We start from the raw sequence: 20,649 nt of genomic DNA, 5'->3' as shown, positions 1-20,649 counted from the left end.
CTGGAGAAATTACCCAACAAACAATTATTACTGTTAGTCAGACTACACACCATCTAGATTCATACTGGAGAAACTGTCAGACATCAAACAATGCAGATTCACACTGAAAAGAAAATGACCCAACAAACAGTTATTACTGTCAGACTACACACAATCTAGATTCATACTGGAGAAAAAACTGTCAGACTTTAAACAATGTAGATTCATACTGGGGACTCATGAGTCAACAAACAGTTACTACACACAAATTACACACAATATAGATTCATACTGGAGAAAAAACTGTCAGACTTTAAACAATGTAGATTCATACTGGGGACTCATGAGTCAACAAACAGTTACTACACACAAATTACACACAATATAGGTTCATACTGGAAAAAAATTTAGATTTCAAACAATGTAGATTCATACCGGATAAAAATGACCCAACAAACAGTTATTATACTCAACCTACACACAATATAGTTTCATACTTAAAAAAATACTCAACAAACATTTACTACATTCAACCTACACACAATATAGATTCATACTGGAGACAAATGACCCAACAAACAACCTACACACAATACAGATTCATACCATAGAAACACTGTCAGACTTTAAAAACTGTAGCTTCATACTGGAAACAAATAACCCAGTAAACAGTTATCACACTCAATCTACACACAATCTAGATTCTGTCAGACTACACACAATCTAGATTCATACTGAAAAATAAAAACCTGTCAGACTTTAAACAATGTAGATTCATACTGGGGACTCATGAGTCAACAAACAGTTACTACACACAAATTACACACAATATAGGTTCATACTGGAGAAAAATGACCCAACAAACAACCTACACACAATACAGATTCATACCATAGAAACACTGTCAGACTTTAAAAACTGTAGATTCATACTGGAAACAAATAACCCAGTAAACAGTTATCACACTCAATCTACACACAATCTAGATTCATACTCGAGTAAAAGTCCCTAATAAACCCTTACTACACACAAACTACACAAAATCTAGATTCATACTGGACAAAATTACCTAACAAACAGTTATTACTGTCAGACTACACACAATGTAGATTCACACTGGAGAAAAAGTACCTAATAAACTCTTACTACACACAAACTACACAAAATCTAAATTCATACTGGACAAAATTACCTAACAAATAGTTATTACTGTCACACTACACACAATGTAGATTCACACTGGAGAAAAAGTACCTAATAAACCCTTACTACACACAAACTACACAAAATCTAGATTCATACTGGACAAAATGACCTAACAAACAGTTTTTACTGCCAGACTTCACACAATGTAGATTCATACTGGAGACAAAGTACCTAATAAACCCCTACTACACACAAACTACACAAAATCTAGATTCATACTGGACAAAATTACCTAACAAATAGTTATTACTGTCAGACTACACACAATGTAGATTCACACTAGCGCTGGACGATATGGCCAAAATGTATATCACGTTATATTCCTTAATTTCGGTCGATACGATATAATTTCGATATCAATATAAATACTTTGAAGGCCTCAGAAAAACTGCTAAGAATCCCTGCAATGGAAATCTGTACACTACTGTCTGAAAGTCTTTAAAGCCTCCTCTCACAAAAACTTTAGAAATACTTTAGAAATAAAAAATGGTCAAAATAAATCAATGCTGCATGTAGCAAAATAAAAACATGACATCCCTGTCAAACATAAACCTATAACCTATATACCTATTACCAAAATAAATAACTTTACATTACAACAGAGGCAGAGCTTCTTAATAATAAGCAAACCTATAGGCTTTATCAACTATAAATAATTAAATTAGATACAACATAAACTACAAAAGTGTTTTAGCCAGAATAAGGAAGATATTGTGTGTAGTGAATCTGCTTGAGGTGGAGGAACAGATGTATTACCGTTGATAGTCGGCTCCACTCTCCGGAACAATTTGGAGCAAGCTGAAGTCTGAAGTTTATCAAACATTTGAACGCCGAACCACTGAATTAGACCTGCAACTCAACTATTTATTCTGTTTAATCACTTGTGGAAGCGTCAGGTGCACTCAGGTGCATTCTGCTAGGGCTAGGGTCGGTTTTGCTTCATCGCGGGTGGATTTTAGGTACGGAACGCAGCCGAGATCCGCTCGGTTAGGGTGGGTTTCGCTTCATCGCGGGTGGATTTTAGGTACGGAGCGCAGCCGAGATCCGCTCGGTTAGGGTGGGTTTCGCTTTATCGCGGGAGATTTTAGGTGCAGACCGGAGCGGAGCAGACCAAGGTCTAGCCTAGCCTAGCCTAGCCTAGCTTATCTGGCTACGTGCCTGTATGATTGAGTCATCACGCACTGACGTAGACCGGCTACGGAGTCTGATTGTATTCAGCGCTGCAGTGAACTGACGCCGCTAAAAAACGCCTGTCTGTGAATAATAAATATCGATATGCCACAAAAATGATATCACTGTTACAAACATTTCTTATCGCGATAAATACCGATATCGAAATATTGTCCAGGCCTAATTCACACTGGAAAAAAATGGCCTTAAAAACAGTTATTACACTGAAATTACACTAATCTAGATTCATACTGGAGAACAACAAACAGTTACTACAATCAAACTACATACAATCTAAATTCATAATAGAGAAAATGACCCAACAGACAACCTACATACAATACAGATTCATACTGGAGACAAATTACCAAATTGCAAACAGTTATTACCCTCAAGTTACACAAAATGTAGATTCACACTGGATGCAAAGCAGCGTATTTCCCTGATTTTAGATGTTACAGTCAGATAGATGATATTCTAACGCATGACTATATTTCGGCATGACTCCTATTTTATAGCTGGTGCAGATGTGATGTTGTGAAAGTACTTTTATGCACAAACAGTTTTTACTGTCAGACTACACACAATGTAGATTCATACTGGAGAAAATACCTAATAAACTCTTACTACACACAAACTACACAAAATCTAGATTCATACTGGACAAAATGACCTAACAAACAGTTATTACTGTCAGACTTCACACAATGTAGATTCATACTGGAGACAAAGTACCTAATAAACTCTTACTACACACAAACTACACAAAATCTAGATTCATACTGGACAAAATTACCTAACAAATAGTTATTACTGTCACACTACACACAATGTAGATTCATACTGGAGAAAAAGTACCTAATAAACTCTTGCTACTCACAAACTACAAAAATCTAGATTCATACTGGATGCAGAGCAGCGTATTTCCCTGATTTTAGATGTTACAGTCAGATGGATGATGTTCTAATGCATGACTATAGTAGTGAGTAGTGAGTAAAGAGTAGTGAGTAATGAGTAGTGAGTAATGAGTAGTGAGTAATGAGTAGTGAGTAGTGAGTAGTGAGTAATGAGTAGTGAGTAATGAGTAGTGAGTAATGAGTAGTGAGTAATGAGTAGTGAGTAAAGAGTAGTGAGTAATGAGTAATGAGTAGTGAGTAGTGAGTAGTGAGTAATGAGTAGTGAGTAAAGAGTAGTGAGTAATGAGTAATGAGTAGTGAGTAATGAGTAGTGAGTAGTGAGTAATGAGTAAAGAGTAGTGAGTAATGAGTAGTGAGTAATGAGTAGTGAGTAATGAGTAGTGAGTAAAGAGTAGTGAGTAAAGAGTAGTGAGTAGTGAGTAATGAGTAGTGAGTAATGAGTAGTGAGTAATGAGTAATGAGTAGTGAGTAGTGAGTAGTGAGTAATGAGTAGTGAGTAAAGAGTAGTGAGTAAAGAGTAGTGAGTAAAGAGTAGTGAGTAAAGAGTAGTGAGTAGTGAGTAATGAGTAGTGAGTAATGAGTAGTGAGTAATGAGTAGTGAGTAATGAGTAATGAGCAGTGAGTAGTGAGTAATGAGTAGTGAGTAATGAGTAATGAGCAGTGAGTAGTGAGTAATGAGTAGTGAGTAATGAGTAGTGAGTAATGAGCAGTGAGTAGTGAGTAAAGTAGCAGGCCTAATGCGTGATCACGCAACCCAGTGAAGCAGCAGGAGACACGAGGTCGAGAGGTTTTTTAAACAAGAGCTCATCTGAAGCAAACCGGCAGTCCACTGGGTCAACCTGCACTTCAGAACAACAGAACACACACACACACACACACACACACACACACAGCACCATCCAAAAGAGCACTTCACAAACAAACAGCATCCAGCAGCCCCGAGGACGTGCAGCTCCTCCACCCAGCCGAGTCTGAAGCCCCTCTGCAGGAAGGTCAGTTTAAACTAACATCAGTTACCTGCGTTAAACCTGCGCTCCTTCATAAACAAACAGCCGCAGCGCCACTAATATGACGCGCAGAGATTTGTGGGCTCGTTTAGGCTCTCGTAAATCACAGCTGTGAACACTTCAGCCACCGGAGGAAAGGACAGGACAATGATGTCATCCTGAGAGGTACAAACTGTCTGATTATATTCCATCAAATAGAGGAGAAACTGACAAACTGCTCTTATACCACTGATATACTGCCCTTCAGACTCATTCCTAAATAGAAACAAACAATTTCACAATATACAGTACAGGCCATAAGTTTGGACACACCTTCTCTTTTTCAATGCATTTTCTTTATTTTCACGACTATTTTCATTGTAGATTCTCACTGAAGCATCAAAACTATGAATGAACACATGTGGAGTTTTATGTACTTAACAACAAAAAAATGAGCTGAACCTCCACAGTCACCGGACCTGAACCCAATCCAGATTTGAGGTTTGGGGTGAGCTGGAGCACAGAGTGAAGAAGGCAAAGAGCCAACAAGTGCTAATAAACACCTCTGGGAACTCCTTCCTTCCTTCAAGACTGTTGGAAAACTCATCAACTTCATTTCAGGTGGCCACCTCTTGAAGCTAATTGAGAGAATGATGCCAAGAGTGTGCAAAGCAGTAATCAGAGCAAAGGGGGGTATTTTAAATAGAAATAGAATATAATTCATGTTTTTTTTGTTATTTCACCTTTTTTATTAAATACATAAAACTCCACATGTGTTCATTCATAATTTTGATGCTTCAGTGAGAATCTTCAATGTAAATAGTCATGAAAATAAAGAAACGCACTGAAAAAAAGAAGGTGTGTCCAAGCTTTTGGCCTGTACTGTACATATATTTATACATACCACATTTTTCGCACTATAAGACGCTCTTAAAATCTTTTAATTTTACCAAAAATCATCAGTGCTCCTTATAATCTGGTTTTCCTTATGTTTGAATTCTATCAGTCAGGTATTAAGGAGCAGTAAAGCCACTCTGCTGAAGTACAGAGTTATACAGGAGTTTCAGTAAAGTTTCTCCAGCACTGAGACTGGAGCAGTATTAGCATTAGCCGCTAACCGCAGCGCTAGCTCTTTCGCTCTCCAGAGGCGAGCATAACGGACTGTAACCTGCGAGTTTAGCATGTTAAAAAAAGCTCTGTGGGATGAACCGCTATAGCTTATATCACCCTCAGGGTTCCTCAGTGTAGCACTGTCAGGTTGTATTTACATCCCGCTAACACTAGCAGTTAGCCGATAATGCTAATGCTGCTGCACCTTTCCTTAGTGGAAATCTAGAAATCTAAGCTTACTGTAAATTAACAAAAGCGCTTGCTGATTTTTGGGTTTTCACTGGCTGTAAGCTTCATAATCATCAACAATAAAGGAAATAAACACTTAAAATAGATCACTCTGTGTTTAATACATCTATATAATATATATGAGTTTCACATTTTTAACTGAATTACTGAAATAAAGTTACTTTTCAAAGATATTAATTTTTTTTAAGATGAACTTTTATATACATTACAGTAGTGTATTTCAGCCTGTTGGAATGAGCATGTGCATCATATAGACATTATAGAGCATTATAGAGCATTATAAAGTGTACAGTACCTTTGCTGAAGTCTTTGGGGTCGAGGGAGAGGCTGTATCCGGGCAGAGTTTCCAGCAGCAGCCTATAGCAGGCCTTCCAGCCCGGGTCAGGAATGGTTGGAGCCACACACTGCATGGCCGCCACTCGCTTAAAGAAAGCAGATTTACGATGGAAACCGATCAGTTCGTACAGCTCCGACAGAACACTGTAGCGCTGGATCTTCTCCTCTTCAGAGAGCTACAGAGAGAGACAAGATAAATTCAATGTTAACAAAAAGACGTTGAACACATCTTTAGATAAAAACGCCTTTAAAAATTCAATATATCAATATTGGATCATATCTTTTAATGGGACAAAAGTCTGAAAAGTAAAGATGGGAACAAAATAAAAGGCTAAAAGGTAAAACAAAAAATTAGATATAGACTAAATAAATAAAACAAAAAAAATATTAAACTAAAACAGTTACAACACTGAAAGTACAGTATAACTGTAAATTCTCTCATCCAGGCCACTGGATATTCAACATGGCACCTCATGGTAAAGAACTCTCTAAAGGATGTGAGAAACAGAATTGTTGTTTTCTCCATAAAGATGGTCTAGGCTGTAAGAAGATTGCTAACATGCTAAAACTAAGATAAACCACAATAGCCCAGGTCAAACAGCAGTTTTCCAGGATGGGACAGATGATTGCCGCTAGTATTGCTGCAGAGGTTGAAGAAGTCTAAAGTCAGTCTGCAGGGTTCAGACCATACGCCACACACTGCATCAGCTCTGTTCTGCACAGCTCTGTCCTAAAAGAAAGCCTCTTCTGAAGCTGATGCACAAGAAAGCCTGCAAACAGTTTGCTGAAGACAAGGTGCCCATGAGCATGGACTACTGGAACCATAACCTGTGTCTGATAAGACCACAATAAATGTCCCTTCTCTACAGTCAAGCATGGTGGTGGTAGCATCATGGTCTGAGGATGTATGAGTGCTTATGTCATTGGGGAGCCAACATACAACGTCTCCAGACCCAAACCCAATTGAGGTTCAGATATTATTGGCTGTGTTTTGAGATATTTTGAGGGTACAGTAAATTTACACTGTCATACTATAAGCTACACGGACTACTTTACACTGTATCAAAGTGTCATATCTTCAGTGTTGTCACATAAAACGATATAAAACAACAATATAATTACACAAATGTTCATTTTAATGAAGAAATGTATCAGTTTAATTAATTTTAAATTGTTCAACGTTTTACTGAAAGACTTGTCTAATTCTGGATATAGCAGTCCTCTCAAATCTCCATCCAAGATCAAAGCTAGGTCCATATTTCTGATTACCGAGTTCATCAGAAAGCTGCTACATGTATTTGCTGACAGACCGAACAGTTCAGCAATTTCACGCGTCTTTAAACCGAACTGCTGCCAGACTCAGAAACACCTCCTCCAGAAATGTCAGGAACGAGAGCAGAGCGTCTCAGAGGTTAATGAAATCTCACTCAGCACCAGAGGAGCTCAGTCACATTCACTCATTTAGATAATCCTCAACAAACAACTCTTTACCTCCGCTTGTTTAGTGACATTTCGTAAGTGCAGCAGGATCGTGATCTTTATAAATGATTTATTTCTCAGTTAGATCTTCTATTAATAACTCCCACTAACTCCCTAACAAAAAACAACGCGTCTACAGTACATATAAAAGCACTACATTTAAATCAAGCAAAAATCATATCACTTATAGTTACAATTATTTATTATAGCATCATGTCCATGGGTGTCCATGTATTAGTGGAGACCCAATCTAATGAATGTTGCATCCAGCTATATTAAGGTGCATCTATGGGAACTCATCCAGTCCAGAATCATAAACACTGTAGTTCTGGGTTCTTTCTGGATCTCCTGGATGAGTTCTTCATGCCCTTTTGGAGTAATTTTGGTTGGCCGGTCACTCCTGGGAAGTTTCACCAGTGTTCCATGACTTTTCAAACTCCAACTTCTTCAACCTCTGCAGCAATGCTAGCAGTACTCATGTGTCTGTGTTTTAAAGCTGTACTCATATGACATTGCTGACACAGACGTGCAAATGCTCACACACACCTACAGCTGGTCTAGTCTTTCTAGTAGATCATTCTTGCCAATGGAAAGGGACGCTATGAAGCAGACACAGTGTTCTGAAAAGTTTTTGCACCATACAAATTTATTCAGTCTTTTAATCATAGTTAATTTTTTTTCAGATTAACAAAAACAGTTTAATACCAGACAAAAATAATCTAATTAAATATAAAAAGCACTTTTTAAATTATAATTGTATTTATTTAAATTGAAAAAACAATCCAAACCAATCTAGCCCTGTGTAAAAAAGTGTTTTCCTCTAAATCTAATAACTTGGTTGTGTCACTCTTGGCGGCAACAACTGTAATCAAACTTTACCGATAACTGGCAACAAGTCTTTCACATCTCTGTGGAGGAATTTTAATTCAATTGTTTAATTTCAGACACAATGGAGGATTTTTCAGCATGAATGCCCTGTTTAAGATCATCCACAGCATCTCCAAAACCTTCATTTAGTTTTTTTAATCCATTCAGAGGTGAACTTTTTGTTTGTGTGCTTTGGGTCATTGTCCTGCTGCAGAACCCAAGTACTCCTGAGCTTGAGGTCACTAAGGAACAGATGGGCGGATTCTGATTCTCCTTCAGGATTTTCTGATAAACAGAATTCCTGCTTCCATCTATTACAGCAAATTATCCAACAGCCCCAGATCATCACACACACACACACACACACACACACACACTACCACCACCATGTTTTACTACGTTCAGTATGATGCTCTTTTTCTTTTTCTATTGTGCTATTCTGGGTTCTTTTGGGATCTCCTGGATGAGTTCTTCATGCCCTTTTGGAGTAATTGTGGTCGGCCGGTCACTCCTGAGAAGGTTCACCAGTGTTCCATGTTTTTTTTCCATTAGTGAATAATAGTGAATCACTGTGGTTCTCTGGAGTCCCAAAGCTTTAGAAATTTAGACTTTATAACCTTTTCCAGACTAATAGATGATCAATGACTTTGTTTTTTCTCATCTGTTTTTGAGTTTCTTCAGATGGGGGGTTAATAATAATAATGTGCTGCTTTTTAAAAGATCTTTTATCTGCTTCATGTTGTCAGACAGGTTCTATTTTATAAGTGATTTCTTGATTCTACAGGTCTGGGATCAGTAATCAGGCCTGGTTGTGCTTAGTAGTGAAATTGAACTCAGCTTTCAAAAAATGTATTAATTACAGTTAATTTATGGGGTGAGGGGGTTGGATAGTTTTTTTTTCCTCTTAATGAATGAAATTATCATTTAAAAAGTGATTTTTATATTTACTCAGGTTATATTTGTCTGTTATTAACGTTTGTTTGATAATCTGAAAAATGTAAGTGTGAAGTAGAAGCAAAAACAAATGTGTAAGGGGGTAAATACAGGTGAGGGGTGTGTGGTCAGTTTGATGTTACCTGTCCCAGGTTGATGTAGACGGCGTTCTGCAGGAACTCTGAAGCCTCCATAGCTCTCTTCTGAATGGCCAGAACTCGCACTGCCTTCACACACGCCTCCAACTCGATCACCCCAGCGTTCTTATACTAATAAATACAGAGAGAGACAGCACTTATCAGAAACACTTTACAGACGAACAAAACAGAGTTCCTGCTAATTACATTAATTTTACATAATTATACTAATTACATTCTCTTTCTTTTTTAACTTATTATTTATAATTCAGTTTTAAACGATGAGTTCTACTTTACTTTCTTTGAGAACCTCCTTAATGTGAGTGAAAAGTCAATAGCTTTCACAATACAAGAACTGTGATTTAGGATACTGACTTTAAAGTGTAGTATCTTAATACAGATTATACCACAGTTAGTTCCGACCCTGTAATTTGATTGGCTGAGAGGCGTTTTATGAGTGACAGTATTAGCCGATAACGCACTGCAACCGAAGCTCTCCATGTATTACTCCACCACATACAGGTAACCTAGCAATGATGCAGCGCTTACAAACCAAATACAAACCAAATGAGATGTCATTAAACACCACTGGGAGCCGCTGGATCCAGAAACTTCATGTCTCCAATAGGCGGCACAGGCAAAGACACGGTTTCACAAATAAATAAATAAGCCCAGCGATTCAAAAATACACATTATTACACACATTATCAGCCACTAATATAGGTTAGGAGCTGTTATTATTGAAATAAAAGCTTAACTGTTTATATTTTCCAGTTAATATAGGGTATTTTAAGCTGAATGTAAGGTGGACTTTTGTAATTCCGCAGGTCTCACCGCTTGGGGGCGTCTTTCACTCAATTGAGCACTGGACTTTAATCTACACAGATTTCTCTCCTAAAAACAGTAAGCTTAGATTTACACAATTTTGACTGAAATGGCCGATAATAAAGAGCTTACAGTGCAGCTAAAGCAGAGTAGTGATGGAACTATTTTAACTGGCAGTTTTTATAACCAAACCAACTGCATTTTCTAGTCCTATTTAACTCAAAATCTTTCAATAAACAGTGATAATGGAACAGCGGTATAATTGCAATAATGCACTCGAGGTTCATGCTATAACGTGTAATATTGGCACTGCAGTGCTCATTTTCAACCGCATCACAGCAGTGCCAATATGACACGTTATAGCACGAACCTCGAGTGTATTATTGCTTAAACATCAGAAAACTGTATATATAAAAGAAAATAAATAAAAATCTGTCTAGCAAACAGGCTTGAAGGCCAAACTAATAGGAACTGGTGGCATGCTGTCATGAGCCTGGCTGATTAGATAAAAAGAAACACAGATGGAATCTGTGAAAGACATGCAATAGACATAACACATAAAATTCTGTTTTCTAGTACACATCTCAGTACACTGGCAGTGCTGGGGTCCCACTGAGTCATCAGGTTCTTCAGCTGAAACTGAAACGCTTGTTCTGTTCTTAGATCACACAGCAGTTTTCCAGGGTGAATTTGAATCAGAACAGGCCTTCCCTGAGCAGTTAAGTCCATGTGTTCAGCGTAATATTCAGAGGCACACTGCATCTGCTCTGTCTGAATGGCACTGCACTAGAACAAAGCCTCTTCTGAAGCTGATACACAAGAAAGCCTGCAAACAGTTTGCTAAAGATAAACCGTCCAAGAGCATGGATTACTGCAACCATGTCCTGTGGTCTGACGAGTGCAAGATAAATGTAAAAGGTCTACAGTCAAGCATGGTGGTGGTAGCATCATGGTCTGAGGATGTTTGAGTGCTTGTGTTATTGGGAAGCTGGTATCTAACATGCAAGCATGTCTCCAGACCTAAACCCAACTGAGCATCTGTGGGGCATTCTTAAAACGGAAGCTGTTGTTGCCAGAGATTTAATTCTGTTTTGTAATCTTGATCAGGTGATCCGTCAGGTTTCAAAAAAGTTAGAATAAATCAGACTGATGTATTAAACATCGCCTGTGACTGACAGGACGAACAGAGAAAGTTATGGGCAAGCCAAGCATGTCTCCAGATCTAAACCCTATAGAGCATCTGTGGGGCATCCTCAACCGTAAGACATTAATGGCTGTGTTTTGAGTTATTTTGAGGGTACAGCATATTTACACTGTTATACCATAGACTGTGTATAGCTGGATAGAGCATCGTCTCTCAAAAGTGAAGCCCCCACAGGTCGGGCGCCCCCTGCTGTTCGGTTTCAGAAAGCTGTGTAACCCCACCCATCCCCATAGGTTTCAATGGCAAAACAGACAACTTTCAATCACGTTTTTTTCCAATATACTGTAATTCTACCTCCTTTATTTAAATGCAGCAGCTAGTGTAACCTCTGCTTATATTGTCAAATTTTTATATCCCCACAGAATTCGTTTTTTAAAACGTTATTCAGCTCTATTCAAAAAAGGTGTGGTTATTTTAAAAGGACTGTTTATGGGCAGGACCAATAACAGACCGTCAGCTCCGCTCCGCTCCACCCTCCAGCCTGTGACCTCGAGGCAGCCCTCAGGGGCGGGGTTATTTAAATGAGCAGGCTGTCTCTCCACAGTCTTTTTTCCTCCTCTGGTCTCTACTGCGCAGAATCGGGTATCAGGATTCCCAAGATTTTGGCTTCATTTTCATTGAATGAATGGGAACGACAACACGGCGTCCATCTTTTTTACAGTCTCTGTGTTATACAAGCTGTAGACTGTACATATATTTACAAAAATGCAAAACGTGAGGGGTGTACTCACTTTCATGAGATAATATGGAAAAAACTTTCGATTTAATTCCGCCTGTATGATAAAGAACAGCAGATTCTACACTGCCCTCAGCCGCTGTGTTGAACAGGCTTTTCCTCATTATGATCCTGAATGCAGGGTATGTTTAATTTAATGGTATTTTTGAACACAATACCAGCATAAGCACAATGAGCCTTAACGAGCGCCGCTTCATTAGCATGAATCAGAATTAATTGCTGGAACACAATGGAAAGATCAGACGTGCTGCTTCTGGGAGCGCTGATTCAAAGCCTGCATGTCCTTTACCTCCTTCCGAGGTGAGTGGAGACGTGGAGGCATATTAAGCATTAATAATAACCTTAATAATATAATAATGAAAGCTTGAATAATTCAGCTGTGTCCAGGGCTTTCTGCTCTTATTCCCGCAGAACCGCAGGACTGACCGAGACCATCGTCTGAGAGGAGAGTGATCTAATGACGGGCTGATCTCAGTACACCGACAGCGCCGGGGTCCGACTGTAGAGTCATCAGGTTCTTCAGCTGAAACTGAAAAACGCTCATCCTAAAGAACAGACACTGATCAACACTGCTGATCTGTGAGCAGAACCTGCCCCCTACTGACCACTACTGGAACATCTGAAAAGCTAGAACACAGTTTTTGATTTTTGCCTTTATTTTCTCAGTCAGTTTTATGAGGTAGAGTCTCCTGGAATTCAGGCTTTCAGTTAACAGCTGTGCTGAACTCATCAAGAGTTAATTACTTGAATTTCTTGTCTCTTAATAAAGTGTTTGAGAGCATCAGTTAAAGTAAAGTAGTGAAGAGGTAGAGTTACAGGTAGACAGTGAATAGTGAATATTTGAGTAATGTTCTAATCCAGATTATGAGAAGCAAGAACTACTCAACTAAACAAAGGAAAAAAATTACTTAAAGAAAGTAAAAAAATAAAAGTAAGTAAAATTTCTAGAACTTTGAAAGTATCCTCAAGCTCAATCGCAAAAAAGACCATTAAAAACGCTATGATGATGAAACTGCCATTCATCAGGATTGCCCCAAGAAAAGGAAGAGCGAGAGTTCCCTCTCCCCAGTTACCAGCCTCCCCAGATTCTAGAACCTAAATTAAAGTTTTCCTATAAACTTCCTCGATTACTGTTCTAGAACCTTAATTTATTTTTTTAAAGTTTTTTAGAATCTTCCTCAATCAGTGTTATAGACCTTTGAGGTAAGTTTTGTTTTACTTTATTTAGTTTAATTTAAGGTTTTCCTGTGTTCTAGAACTGTAACATATTTTTTTTCTAAACTCTTTCCCCAATGTGTTCTAGAACTTTGGTTTGATTTTTTTTCCTTGAATTTCCCCCAATAACTGTTCTGGAACTTTAATTTATTTTTTATATCTTCCTCAATCAGTTTTCTAGAACTTTAATTGAATGTTGTCAGGATCATCCTCTATCAGTGTTCTAGAACTCTGATTTATACATTTTTTGTTTTCTAGAATCTTTCCCAATGACTGTTCTAGAACTTTAATTTAAGGATTTTCAGTATCTTCCTCAATCAGTGTTCTAGAACTTTAATTTAAGGATTTTCAGTATCTTCCTCAATCAGTGTTCTAGAACTTTAATTTAATTGTTATTGGATATTTTTGGATGTTATCGGACTGGCTGTGATTTACCTTCCCGTAGTAGGAAATGGCCTCTTTGTATTTCTCGATGATGTCCTCCTGACTCAGGCAGTTCTTAGCCCGTCCGATCTCACTGCTGGTGTCTGCACTGATTCCACTGGTGGTCAGAGCGCCTGCAGAGAGAAACAGAGAGAATCAGAGAGGTACAAAGAGAAAGAGAGAGAGAAACAGAGAGAATCAGAGACAGAGAGAGATACAGAGAGAGAAACAGAGAGAATCAGAGAGATACAAAGAGAAAGAGAGAGAGAGAGAGAGAGAGAGAGAGAGAGAGAGAGAGAGATAGAGAGAGAGGGTGAGAAGAACAGAGAAAGAGAAAAACAGAGAGAGAGAGAGAGAAAGAAAAGGTAAGAAAGTGATAGAGAGAGGGAGATTTAAGAGAATGAAAGACAGCAAGAATAAATAGTGACAGAAGAACAGAACCAGTAAAAGTATCTAGAACACACAGTAATAATACACCAGGCATGCTGTAGTAACACTTTGACAGAGCTCTTATAAACACACCCACCACAGAGATTAACAGATCATCACATCATCAATATGCTGATTTTGATTAATCTCACTGAGATCAGGAGTAAAATTTCTACAGCAGTGATCAGGGAGGGGTGAGCTGAGATCAGCTACTATAACTTCAATCACAGACCATCTCATGATTATGATGATCTCAGGATACTGTGATTCCGTGATACTCTATATATCACAATCAAAGATTCTCTATTTACAGCCTTTCTAGAATCTTTCTGAATTACTGTCCTAGAAGGAGCATACAATTATGTACTTTAATCTTGGCCGAGTACTATTAATCAAAACATTAATTCAAGTTTTTTTCTAGAATGTTCTGGAATGTTTGTTTTGCTCTAGAATAGTAATTATAGTTATTACAGAACATTTCCCTAATCACTGGGGAAACATTCATCTAAGCTGTTCAAGAACAAGCCCAAGTCACTGTTCCTAGAAATCCTTAAAACTGCTCCAGAACCTTCACCAAGCTGTTCTAGAACATTAATTTAAGTTTTTCTAGAATATTTCCCCAATTTCTGTGCTTGAATGTTTGTTTTTACTTTCTGTCTTAAAACACCCATACAATGCTGTACTTGAATATTGCTCAATCACTGTTCTAGAACGGTCATTAAAAAAACATTCTAGAACTTTCCCTAATCACTGTTCTCGAAAAGTAATTTAACTTATTGTATACTGTTCCCTAATCACTGTTCTATGATGTTTAACAGCTGACCAAGCTGTTCTAGAACCTTTCCCCAATCGCTGTTTTAGAACTGTCATTAAAACTGTTTCAAAACCTTCAACAACCACTGTTCTAGAACTGTTATTAAAAACATTTCAGAACCTTTCCCAATCACTGTTCTAGAAAAATAAACCAAGCCATTCTAGAATCTTTACTGATCGCTGTTCTAGAAGAGTCATTTAAGTTTTTTTGTATAATATTGCCCAATAACTGTTCTAGAATGGTAATTAAAACTGTTCCAAAGTCTTCACCAATTAATGGTATAGAACGTCTATCAAAGCTGTTCCAGAATCTTCCCAAATTACTGTTCTAGAACAGTCATTAAATCTGCTCCAGAACCTTTCCCAATCACTGTTGTAAAATGTTCATACAATGCTGTACTTGAAACTTCCCCAATCACTGTTCTAGAACTGTCTTTAAAACTGTTTCAAAAACTTCAAGAACCACTGTATTACAACTGTTATTAAAAACATTCCAGAACTATTCTGGATCACATTCCCAATCACTATTCTAGAAAAGTGAACAAGCTGTTCTAGAATCTTTACTGATCGCTGTTCTAGAACAGTTATTTAAGATTTTTTTGTATAATCTTGCCCAATAACTGTTCTAGAACTGTCATTAAAAACATTCCCTAATCACTCTTCTAGAAAAGTAATTTAGGTTATTGTATACTATTCCCCAGTTGCTGTACAGAAAACTCTACCGATCACTGTTCTAGACTGGTCATTAAAACTGTTTCAGTACCTTCACCAACCACTGTTCTCGAACGGTCATAAAAACTGTTCAAAAACATTTTCCAATCACTGTTCTAGAACAATAATGTAAGCTGTTCCAGAAAAATGTCCAATCACTGTCTTTGTACATTCATTAAAATGGCTCCAGAACCTTTTCCAATCACTGTCTTTGTACATTCATACAATGCTGGCGGAATTCATACAATGTTTGCCAATTTCTGTTGTAGACTTTGTGTTACTGAAGGGACTAAATACTCCTAATTAATAAAACACTCAGGAATTATGGATTTTCTGGTTCATATTCAGATTTATTAACCCTATTAATCAGATTATAGCGCCACCCTGTGGAGTAATGAAGCAGAAGTTTCCAGTGTGTGTGTGTGTGTGTGTTCTAGATCGGACGCTATGTTCTCTGTGGAAGGTGGGAGATACAGATCAATGTCAGGTGTTACTCATCTGAGCTTCTTCAGAGACAGTCAGGCAGCAGCAGCTGTGAAATTCAGTTCAATCAGCAAAAACAAACCAGATTCACTCAATACAAACAGCAGACGGAGCACAGAGTCATGCAGACCATCTCCAGAACCAGCACTGTTACACTATACAACACCATACAACACAACCTCACAACATCACACAACTCAATACCAAACAAACAAACCATACAGAACCATCCGTATAACATCACTCTACTACATACAGTACCAGCTAAAAGCTGCAACACACCTTCTTATTCAATTATATATTATATATATATATATTTTTTTCCTACATAGTAAATGAATAGTGAAGTGATCTATCAGACTATGAAGGAACACATAAGGAATCATGTAGTAACTTAAAAACAGTGTTAAACTAAAATACGCTTAGACTGGTAACTCTGATTAACTTATTCTGCACAACAGAGGAAACTTGCTATTCCTTTCCTGAAATTCAAGTAATTAACTCTTGATGAGTTCAGCACAGCTGTTAACTGAAAGCCTGAATTCCAGGTGACTCTACCTCATAAAACTGACTGAGAAAATCCAGCAGAGATGAGTAAAACAGTCTAATCTGAGGAAGAGGAGCTACTTTGAAGAATCTAAAATATAAAACATATTCTGGTTTGTTTAACACTTTGTTATGTTCACTTAATACTTCAATATTATAGTTTTTCTTTATAATTTGGATGATTTTAGTCTTAATCCACAATACAGAACAATAAAATAATAACCCATGAATTTAAGAGCTGGTACCACTCTGTGTATTTTATTTATTTGTTTAGAGCTTTTTTGTTTCAACCCGAATTCCAAACAAATTAATGAAATATTAAAATCTCCAGTATATAATATTCAAAAATGATTGCACTTTATATTTAAATTAATTAATCCTTAATTTTACACAAAATCCCAACTCGTCTGAGGCTTGCTGTGCAGTTGTGACAGTACATGTACAATTATAGTAAATACAGTAAATCTAATGCAACACTGACCCCATGTGGTTCAAGTGTTCAATACATACAAATATGCTTTTCTGAAAAATTAGAATATCATTGAAAATTAATTTATTTCAGTAATTCAGTTAAAATTGTAAAACTCATAAATTATATAGTTGTATTAAACACAGAGTGATCTATTTTAAGAGTTTATTTATTTTATTGTTGATGATTATGAAGCTTACAGCCAATGAAAACCCAAAAATCAGTGTCTCAGAAAAAATGTAATATTATATAAGACCATTTGATACTTTTGGCAAAGTGGGCAGTGTGCCAAGTCCTCCTGGAAAATGAAATCCTCATCTCCATAAAAGTACTGAGCAGAGGGAAACCATCACTGATTGGTGGAAACTTCACACTAGACCTCAAGCAGTTTGGACTGTGTGTCTCTCCACTCTTCCTCCAGACTCTGCTCCCTTGATTTATAAATGAAATGTAAAATTTACTGATGATCAGTGATGGTTTGGAGAGACATGCTGATCATCTGCTGGTGTTGGTCCACTGTGTTTTTTATTATCAAGTCTAAAGTCAGTGCAGTTTTGTTTTCCCACAAAATCTTACAGCACTTCATGCTTCCCTCAGCTACTGACAACTTTTATGGAGATGTGGATTTCATTTTCCAGCAGGACTTGGCACACTGCCCACACTGCTAAAAATACCAATTGGTCTTATATAGTATTAACATTTTCTAAGACACTGACTTTTGGGTTTTTATTGGCTGTAAGTCATAACTTTTCTAAGATATTCTATTTTTTTGAGATGCACCTGTGTATGATTATTTGCTGGAGTTCTTATTATTATTGTTATTTAATGTTTAACTGCATCTGTTCTAATCTGGAGTTTATGCATTCAAAAACCTATTCATACTCTGAATTATTCAGGTAGTAAAGTAAACAGCATACTTTAATTCTTATATTAGAGGTCTAAATCTGATAAAGAGAGCAGGAGCTGGATTTTACCTATATTCTCCCAGTTCATCCCAGTTTTCCCATAATCTATCATGCATTGCATTGATTGGATTACTAAAAAACCCTGATGTTATGTAGTAATTGGATTATGTACTGTATGTATACGCATTTAGAGTTTATAGAACGTGAAATCACAACACCTAGAAACCATACAAATCGCATAAAAAACAGAATAAAAACACTATTAAATCTCTTCCACAGACAGCAGAGAGAGGAACATGGCCAAAAAAAAATCACGATTTAAACGCAAACAACTCAAAAACACTGCTGGAAAATGAAAGTCATGGATATTAATAGTGAGATCAGGCAGAAAATCATAGAGAGAGTGTTAGAGGAGTTAGAGCAGACAGCGAGAGCAGGCTCAGGCAACAGGAACGGCGGCGGATCTACAGCTACAGCAGGCAGTACTGTACTGTACCTGGGTCAATGAGAACCTCCTGAGCCCCTGAACACACAGACAGACAGACAGACAGACAGGGAGAGACAGACAGGCAGGTTGACTCTGGGCTGAAGCTGCGGGATGCTGGAGCAGGGTTAGTTCTGCACGGCTCGCTTCAGCACTGCTGCAGGTTATTACCATCAACAACAGCAGCAAACTTCTCCAACTAACACCAATTAACACTGATTCTCTTATTCTACTGGCTTATACAGGGATATGTTTTTTTTTTTAGATTTTATTTTGATTGGTCGATTGTCCCATCCATTCAGCTGCTACTCAGCTGTATATCCCCCATCACTAGTGATGCCCCAACACACCAGGAGGGTGAAGACTAGCACACGCCTCCTCCGACACATCTAAAGTCAGACTCCGCCTCTTTTTGAACTGCTGATGACGCAGCATTACCGAGTAGCATCACAGCGCTAACGCTCTGATACATCAGCTCACAGATGCAGCCTTGTGCTGATCCACATCACCCTAGGAGTAATGAGGGGAAAGAGCGCCATCTACTGTACTGTACCCACCCAAGTCCAACTGTGCTCTCTCAGGGCTCCGGCAGCTTTGGGCATGATTTGGGCGTAGTGCTGGGTGATTTTCACGATTAATTTGGTTAATTCGAATTACAGTTTTAACGAGATTTTCAAAATAGAGTAATTGAGATATTACATACAAACATTATTCATTTTTAATCTAATATATCCAAAAACGACACTTATTTCTAAAGAGTTTATCTAAACATTCAGCTCCGAGGACTGAACTCATACTGAAAAAAGTTCCAGCACTGTTCCAGCACTCACATCACCCCGCTTTAACGCGGTGGGATAAAGCATATATTTATCTAGAAATGAATCCTACCTACAATCCTATCTAAAAACTGCAGCATCATCACTTTTTGGTGAAGATCTGTGATTTTTTTTTTTTTGTGGAAAACAATAATAATTTATCCTTTAAAGTTTCTTCTGTGACACGTTTAGTGCTTTATTTCTCAATTTTCAGTCACAAACCCGCGTTCTGAAGTATAATCCAGTGTCCATCAGTGTGAGTAACTACGCGGTTCTAGATGGATACTTAGGTACTACGGTACTTAATTCCAGTAATTCCAGTAATTCCTGTAATTCCAGTCTCAGAAACTAAAATCGAAAGTCATGCAAAACAACAGTGTATAAAAGCTACACCTCTAAAATTATGGTTGGTTTTAATATACAGGTGAGGACCTGAGAAACTTTATATAAAGAGTCTGTTGGTGTTAATTGGAGAAGGATCTGCTGCCGTGATGGAAAACAGCTTTAACTTTAACCAGAACATAAAAATCAATCAATCAATCAATAGCCATTTACTGAAGAGCAGCTCCTACAAGAATACATGATACCTACATACACGGACATGCCAAAAGTCATGGGACATGTCACCTCATATACCAGTAGTCAGTCATTATAAAAAAAAAATTTTAATTTTCACATTAATTAAACCCAGAAAGTGTTGGGACACTTAAATCAGCTGGTTATGAAGGGTTTATGCATCTTTATGAACACTGGTCTTCAGTAAAGAGCTCAGTAACAGCCACAGCTTTACTATATATAAAATCACATGCTGCAGCAGCACTGATAATTAAAGCGATACTTCATCCAAATATCAAACGCACACATTTTAACCCTTTTTAACCCAAAGTGAGCCAGTCCACCAGCCAGCATTATGTTTCTTTAGTTTTGCAATAAAACTACAAGGAATTAAAATGCACAAATAAAAAAAAAGGTTACAAACAAAAATGTAAAATTTAAATAAATAGAGAACAGAAATAGAAATGTATGAATTAAGAAATCTGAGAATTAGTCGAGCAAAAATACAATAAAAAAGCAACAAAAATAAATATACAAATAATATATTTTTAAATAATCCAAAACAAGAAATTACAGTGCACAAATTATATATATATATATATATTGTTTGATTATTATTTTTTTAAGTTAAAGAGATTGAAAGAATGAAACAAATGAATTAATTAAC

General features: G+C 37.3%; 2 protein-coding genes across 3 annotated transcripts in view; both read right to left on the bottom strand.

Annotated features, from left to right (window-relative positions):
- The window catches only part of LOC125789910 (protein eva-1 homolog B-like), a 361,643-nt gene that overhangs the window by 96,768 nt on the left and 244,226 nt on the right, over window positions 1-20,649 (bottom strand). The gene's annotated exons all lie outside the window — the stretch shown is intronic.
- The window catches only part of LOC103028681 (trafficking protein particle complex subunit 9), a 158,658-nt gene that overhangs the window by 125,961 nt on the left and 12,048 nt on the right, over window positions 1-20,649 (bottom strand). The window contains exons 5-8 of one of the 2 annotated variants that reach the window (XM_049472991.1): window positions 18,625-18,651; window positions 13,785-13,906; window positions 9,376-9,501; window positions 5,913-6,129 (exon numbers count right to left, since the gene is read on the bottom strand). In XM_049472991.1, coding sequence (XP_049328948.1) covers window positions 5,913-6,129; window positions 9,376-9,501; window positions 13,785-13,906; window positions 18,625-18,651 — 492 coding nt within the window. The remainder of the gene's footprint in view (window positions 1-5,912; window positions 6,130-9,375; window positions 9,502-13,784; window positions 13,907-18,624; window positions 18,652-20,649) is intronic. The other variant, XM_049472992.1, reaches the window with a different exon arrangement.

The sequence above is a fragment of the Astyanax mexicanus genome, unplaced genomic scaffold, assembly GCF_023375975.1.
Source record: "Astyanax mexicanus isolate ESR-SI-001 unplaced genomic scaffold, AstMex3_surface scaffold_32, whole genome shotgun sequence".
Taxonomy (NCBI): Eukaryota; Metazoa; Chordata; class Actinopteri; order Characiformes; family Acestrorhamphidae; genus Astyanax; species Astyanax mexicanus.
Note: the sequence above shows the minus strand (reverse complement) of the source record. Positions and strands in the feature narration are given on the sequence as shown.